This window comes from Chelonia mydas, chromosome 4 (genome assembly GCF_015237465.2).
Source record: "Chelonia mydas isolate rCheMyd1 chromosome 4, rCheMyd1.pri.v2, whole genome shotgun sequence".
In the NCBI taxonomy this organism is placed as follows: Eukaryota; Metazoa; Chordata; order Testudines; family Cheloniidae; genus Chelonia; species Chelonia mydas.
In genome coordinates, this window is record NC_057852.1 from 128,025,197 (window position 1) to 128,032,702 (window position 7,506).

Genomic DNA, 7,506 nt, shown 5'->3' on the forward strand with positions numbered 1-7,506 from the left:
GTGGTAGTACTGCCATGTCTGGGGGTTCTGGGGGCTCACAAATTGAATAGGAACCAACAGTGTGATGACTGTGTTTAGCAACAGAACAAATACTGCCTGGGCCACAGCAATGGGCCTCAACGCGGAGCCGGAGGAACCACTTCTGTGGAACAGAGGGTAATTCAGTCTCTATAGCCCATTCATACTGTGTCCTCCGTGTAGAACTTGCTAGCCAGTTTGTGCCAATTGTGGTGGTGGCTTTTGTGATATGGACAGTTGTTCACTAGGAAAATGGATAGAAACCACGGCCAATACAGCTCTTACAACAGGCGTCTGTGAATCACAGCATTGCCGCCAAATGACAAGGAGGATGCTAATAATCATAATAATTAATAACAACAAAGGGGCTTTAATACAAACTGTACTTTATTGGGCACACTTTACACAGTATAGGAAATGCACAGGCTAGCTAGATTCTCTTGCTGATTCGCGTGTAGCTGATGTCTCCCAGAGTCATTGCCTAAAAACCACACAAAAAGCACAAAGTGTTAAGTCTTTCACTGAAGTAGTGTGGCGGTTCAATGACAAGACGGAACACAGCCTTTTGCAAGCAAGCGAGCTGGTCAGCTGAGATGGGCTGCCCCCTGTCAGCCTTCCACCTTCCCTTTTATTATATCTCTCCCCCCTGCGCATTACATACTTCCCCCGCAAAAAGACACAACAAAGGAATATATGACTTTGATTAATATTCTTATTTACCAGCCTCTATCTACTACAATCCTAGTTCTCAGGCCTTGAGCCCAGGCCAAGGAAGCTTCCCACGGTTACTGTCCTTTAATTGACTTCCCATGGTTCATATCTGGTCCTTGTCCTTGGATAGAGCAATGTGTGCATTGCTCCTACACAACAGTCAGGGTGTGCCCTGACTGTTTCCAGGTGGATGAACTAAACATGAACCCTTCAAAGTAGTCTGCAAATATCACACATATCAAGGCCCTGATCCCACAGACCAGAGACCCACACTTCAGGGTGCGGCCCAAGTCCAACCATTTAAATTGAAATTTATCTCATTTAAATTGCACTGCTAATCCTTTAACTATATTAATAAATACTCTAAAACGTGTGTGTCCAGTGTGACCTTGCTTATTTGAAACCAGTCAGCTAACCCTCCCTTTTTTCCGACCCCGAGTCATGCCCCACAACTTCTACTATAATGAGAGTGAAAACATTCTTCACTTACCTGAAATCTTAATTATTAACACTTTTCATTGGATAATTAAGGGTGTACAGCGTGTAGCGTACTGCACGTTCTCATTGAAAATGGCCTTAAATGGCCACTTGATTGACCAGCCAAACTTAAACACCTGGGGTAGATGTTGGTCATTACCAAAAGGCCAAATTACGCACATGCTTGTACATGATATATTTAAAATTCTCACAGATTACTACATAATAGGCCAGATCCTTAGCTGGTGTGATTCGGCATAGCTCGACTGAAGTCAGTAGCACTATGCCGATTGATACCTGCGGAGGTTCTGGCCCAATGTATAAATCAGTACTTTGGGTCAGTAATCTATGCTGATAGCTACTTGCCCTTGCTGGTCTCCATTAGAAACTCCCACCGTAGTCTCATGCTGTAAGTGATGACATTTTTCTAATGTTATATAGAACCTCATGTACTTACATTGGTGATTATGTCTCCCTTTATTTCAGTGACAGATTTGATTTTGCTCAAGTTCGTGACTAGTTTATTGTCACCTTCCATTTGAACAACAGCCTGAAAGAGAGGGGGTGGGGGGGGGGAAGAGAGAGACATGAACATTATTGCCTGTGGAATAAAGACCAATTTGCACTCTCACGTGTCTAATTACTAGATACATTAGGCAAGTGTAAGACTCCAAATTAACTAAAGGTGTGAATTTGAAGTGGATTAGTTAAATCACATTAAATCCCTGTGTGGATGCTGTTATTCAGAATTAAAAGTGGCCTTAATTCCATTTAGTTTAATTCACTTTGGAAGTAAACTAAATCAAGTTAAGGCCACTATCATTTGAATGAGGGTGTTCACATGGGGGTTTAATGCGGTGTAATTAATCCATTTCAAATTCACACCTTTAGTTCCTTCAGACTAACTTTCCCAGGTGTCCCCGTGTAGACAAGTCCTAAGTGGTTTAACATCACTGCTAACTGAAATTACACAAGTAAACCCCTTCAATAGGAAAACATTATTTATCTGTCTACCTCCTTAGATTTGTACTCTTTGGGACAGGGAATGACCTTTTGTTCCACGTTTGTATAGTGCCTAGCACAGTGGGGTCCTGGTCCATGGCCGCGGCTCCTAGGCAGTATGATAATACAAATAGTATCGACCTACATGCTCCCTAGTGGCTGTTATATAGAAGGTAAAACTTTTATAGCCACACTTGCAGAGAATTCTCCTTTAGCTCAAGTGCTGGTGGCCTGTGGTTTGCTCCAGAAGTTCATGATGCTATCCCTAGTGCAACACGTGTGGGATATCAGTGACCTCTAGGTGTGTAGCCTTGCAGTGCTATTTCAGGTGACAGAGAAATTCCTCCAGTCTTCAGAAGATCTAGAAAGCTACCTGCTGATGAGATAAAGAAGGTGAGGGGCAGGATTTGCCAATACTGGGGTTTTAAGTGAACCACTGGATCTGTCCCTTTCCTTCCAGGAACAGGAACCATCCAGTTTTAAGAGCTATGAACCCCAATTCCACAATCACCCACCAAATGCAAACAAGGGCAGAGGAAGGAGCAGTCAGAGCTGCCAAAGAGCCTGTGCATATTCCTTCTTTAAGAGGGAAGGTTTTTGTTTTATGACTGTACATCTCCTCCCACATTTCATCATCCCCTTTTTTAAAAATAAAACAGAACTCCATGTCTCTTTTGTAATGCAACAGACCACATGAAGTCAAACCTGATTCAGCTGGCTAGTCTGAAAGAACAGTATTTAGCACTTTTACAGAATTGTTCATCTGTGGCTCTCGAACATGTTACATGGGGAAACTGAGGCAAAGAGAGGCTACCGCCCGCATTTTCAGGGGCGGCCTATAGTTTTGGGCATCTAACTTTAGAACTCCAAGGCCTGATTCTCAGAGGTGCCAAGTGATGTGTTTAAGTAGGAATCTAGTAACAGTGAGCAGCCACACATCCAACCGAAGTCAATGGAAAGTGCTTAGCACCTCTGAGAATTAAGCCCTGGGGCTCTAAAATAGGGCACTAGAAACAGAGGCACCCAACATTCGAGGTCACTTTTGAAACTTTGCTGACACACAGCCAATGGCAGCCCGCGGCAGTGAGCGCCGCACCCAGGACGACAGACTCGGGCTCATGCCACAGAGCTAAAAATAGCCGTGGTAGATGGCGCCCTTAAGCTGCAGTTTGGGTTCTAAAGCCCAACCCATCCCTAGGTTTCAGAGCCTGAGCACCAGCCCGAGCTGCAACGTCTACACAGCTGGTTTTAGCACTTTGGCGTGACTGAGCCCAGTGAGCCTGAGTGTGGTGACCTGGGCTCAGAGGCTCACTGCCACGGGCTGCGTAAGAGACTTGCTGACGTCCTGTCTAAAGCAGAGCAAGGCATGGCCCCCAAGTGGCCAGACGTCCTCTCCATTGTGCAATGCTTCCCTCGGCTACCGTGTGGAACTTTACTTCCCCTCCACTACAATAAATCACACATGGCCAAGCTGTGAGCCAAGATCAATCCATGAAGTTACACAATACAATCCATGGCAACCTAAACTTTACTACCTGGGACTCAAGCCACAGCAATTACAGGTCCCAGCGTGCAGTGCTCCACTTTGATCCATGTGTATGCTGGGAGCTCTAATCGTTGAGGGCCACTCATCCCTATTACACACAAGGGGCCAAATTCTTTGCCAGTGTAAATGGGTGCAATCCCACTGAAGTTAGAAGAGCTGCCCCCGTTTACACGAGCAGAGAATGTAGCCCAGCAGCAGTTATGGGCTTTGATGCATCTTGCGGATCTGTGGGCAAGCTGATGGTGTGGCTATTAGTTGAGCAAATCTGGGGCACGTCTGGGTTAGATGAAAAGGAAGGAAAGTGCTACAAGTCCACTAGAAATCAACTGCCGTGTACTGGGGGCAATGTCAGTTCAGCCGTTTCTGTAGGATAGTGTAGCTGGGACGCGGCGTCAGGGCAGGATCCTGCAAGGTGTGGAAGGCCCCTTCCAAGGGACTGAGCACTCTCAGGGCGCTCAGCACCCCACAGGAGATGCTCAGCAACCCACATCCCTACACGAAGGGAGGACCAGGCACCTACCTTGACCTTCTCTCCAGTGGGGGTCTCCAGCTCGGCCTCCTCTCCAATAGTGAACTCATTGGTCAGCACTTTGCTGCCAGTTGTCACGGTGACCTTGAACTTTTTGCCATTCTGCACAATTTCTGAGATGCTCTTGAGGTCCTTGCCCTTTTCGATCAATTCATCAGAAAGACCTGGCCAAAAATAAAAGCCTAGGCTTAGTGAGCGTTCTGAGAAGCGCTATTTCCGGGGCAGATGGGGAAGCCACACAAACAAAGCCAGCTTTCAGGGCTGTTAAATCCACAGCTGAGAGGGCTCCTTGACTGGTACACACTCTGAGGGACACTTCCTACATTAACATAGGACCATGCGGTTGGCTGCTGTTTGAGTGCAATGAACAATGTCATTCATAGTCGAGTCTGGGGAAAGTCTCCAACCCAAGGCTTTGTCCCCTGTCCTACATGGCTGGTTAGAAAGAGGAAGAAATGCCATCCCCGCCCCCACCTTGAAAATCTAAGGGGAAAGAAAAGATCACGCAGAAGAAAGTGGATGGAGGAGAGGAGAAGACAGGAATTTTTGTGGGAGATGTGGGATGAATAGGGACCCCAAGAATATCCTGGTTGGGATCCCTCAAAATCCTGAAGCCAATTGTACATATGAAAGGTAAAAAGAATATCACAATACATGGAAGAAATGATACAGCAAATCACTGATGAATACCTAATGAGACTGGAGAAAATACTATCCCTTGTTAGAAAGTGATTGAAAATGTAAGCCAAAATTTTTCAAACTTTAGTGTCTAAAAGTAGGCACCTAAATCTACCTTCAGGCACCTAAATAAGTGGCCCATTTTACCTAGTTCTTGGCAAGCAATTGAATCAGAGCTTCCATACAAAACGAACACAGTGACAGATTAGCAGAGTCAAGGCAAAATCAACAGAGATTCATTTAATAGATTCCTAGGACCAGCTCCTCAGCCAGTGTAAATTGGCATACCTCCACTGACTTAGGGGGAAATTCACACCGGTCTGCTGTAGAGGAGGATCTGGCCCGCAGACTCTTAGGGCAGAAGGGACCATTATGGTATTTTAGACTGATCTCCTGCATAATACAGGGCAGAGAATTTTATGCAGTGTTTCCTACATATCAATCATAGAGAGAGACTCATTCTATTATGTGTTCTTTTCATGAATGCACAAGATCACATGTACACTATTATGTATTTTTAAAACATATTAATGTATAAAAATTAAGGACAGTAACATTCAATATTAGACATTAAAATTATTTTCATCTAAATCCTGAATGCCTGCAAGCAATAGACTAATTTTAACCAATGTTGGACACTACATACAGACAGAGGCAACACACACTAAACATAGTTACATTTATCTGATACTTACCAAGGGCTTTCATGAAAGGCTCAAAATTTTCATGGGACTGGAGTTCAAACTTTCCATTGAAGCTCATGATGGAGATGTTCTCTGTGGCCCTGTCAGGAGAGAATGTAGCTTGTCAATAACCAGCACTTGGGCTTTATAAAGATTCATTGCCTTGAAAGTTGGTCAGAGGTAATATGATGTAATTCTTTTATGGCCTTGCTCAAACATTAACATATGACTGAGCAATGGTCAGTGATAAACTGCCCTCAGCTGCTGACCTAGGTTTAGGTGGGGGTAGGTTATTTTTGATAAAGTGGGGGTAGGTTATTTTTGATAAAGACACAGAATTACAGATGTAACAAAATACAAAGCAGCATCTGTAAAACCAAAGAAATGAAAAAAAGTGCAGAGAGATCTTGCCTGCTGATTGTCAGAGAAAAAAACCAAATGATTCAAACCAGCTAGAGCAGTGGTTCTCAAACTGCAGATCAGGACCCTAAAGTGGGTCATGAGCCCATTTTAATGGGGTCACCAGGGCTGGCTTTAGACTTGCTGGGGCCTGGGGCCAAAGCCCGAGCCCCACCGCCCGGAACCAAAGCTGAAGCCTGAGTCCCACTGCCCGGGGCCGAAACCCAAGGGCTTCAGCCCTGGGTGGCAGGGCTCTGGCTTTGGCTTCGGCCCTGAGCAGCGAGTCTCAGGCTACAGGCCCCCGACCTGGGGCTGAAGCCCTTTGGCTTCAGCTTTGGCCCCTCCCACCCAGGGTGGTGGGGTTCAGGCTTTGGCTTTGGCCCCCCCCACCCGGGGCGGCAGGGCTCGGGTGGGCTCAGGCTCCAGTCCCCTCTGGGGTCATGCAGTAATTTTTGTTGCCAGAAGGGGTTCGCAGTGCAATGAAGTTTGAGAACCCCTGGACTAGAGCTCTGGAAAGACGTTAGAGAGAGTAGGGCAGCTGGGAAGATATTTTGACACCTGAATGTGGTGCTGTGTGAGACGCTGGGATTTTCATTTCTTCTTCCCAACATATTGGCACAAAGAGCAATGGCTATGGTCCAACAGCTACACACCCGGTTGTAATGTTTGGCAGCAGCAGTGTAACTGCAACCTGTGTTGCAATCCAGGGTTATCCCTGGATCTCACAATAGCATTAAAAAGCCGTGACCATCCTCCAATAGGTCAACGAAGATACAGATGAGTCTGAACCAACACCCCAGATCCAAACTTGGAAAAACTTTGTTTCAGATCCAAGCTTGATCACTGGCCTTTGTCTCCATATCCAGGCTGAGCTTATGAACAAAAGAGCTAGTTGCCACTAAATCAGTGATGGCAGCGGAGGTGATAATGCCATGTGCTACCATAAATGCAAGGGGAAAGAAACAGCAACGAGCCATCTGTAGACTCCCCCTTCTCTCCCTGCCCCCTGCCCCCTTCCACTGCCAGACCTGCATATTAGTCTCTCTAAAAAGCTGCATAATTTGTGAGATGAGCAGCAACCTCCATGCTGAACTGTTGCATGATCCGTCCATCCAAAATGCTGCTGTGAAAATCCTCCTCGCTGCTTGGAATCATCCTCCCTCGGCTGGTCTCTGCCTGGTTTGTGCATCAAGTCCAGGCTTCCATTTGTCACCCTTAGAGCTCTGCCCAGCTCTGCTCCTTACTCCATCTCTGATCTCATCCCTTCCTATGGCCCCTGAGGATTTCTGTCATTCTCCCTAAGCCACCAGCCTAATTACTCTCTGCTTTTTCCATCTTCCATTCTCACCCCTGTTGCTCCTTACGCTGAGAAGAGTCTCCTTGTTTACTAGATGACCATTAGGGCTAGGAAAAATTTTCTATCAAAACTTTTCTCTATGGAAAATTGAAGGGTTGACTCAATG

General features: G+C 45.9%; 1 protein-coding gene across 1 annotated transcript; it reads right to left on the reverse strand.

The window, feature by feature from the left end:
• Positions 1–392: 392 nt before the first annotated feature.
• Positions 393–5,758, reverse strand: FABP1 (fatty acid binding protein 1). The gene is made up of 4 exons (XM_007063717.3): positions 5,657–5,758; positions 4,275–4,447; positions 1,664–1,756; positions 393–499 (listed from the first exon to the last, which is right to left on the reverse strand). The coding sequence occupies exons 1-4, from the start codon at positions 5,721–5,723 to the stop codon at positions 449–451; spliced, it is 384 nt and encodes a 127-aa protein (XP_007063779.1). The 5' UTR covers positions 5,724–5,758; the 3' UTR covers positions 393–448.
• Positions 5,759–7,506: the final 1,748 nt, after the last annotated feature.

Coding starts and splice junctions, on each gene's coding strand:
- FABP1 (XM_007063717.3), bottom strand. CDS start 5,723: ATGAGCTTCAATGGAAAGTTTGAACTCCAGTCCCATGAAAATTTTGAG. Junction 4,448..5,656: donor GCCTTTCATGAAAGCCCTTG/GTAAGTATCAGA, acceptor ATTTTTGGCCAG/GTCTTTCTGATGAATTGATC. Junction 500..1,663: donor AGGGAGACATAATCACCAAT/GTAAGTACATGA, acceptor TGTGGTTTTTAG/GCAATGACTCTGGGAGACAT.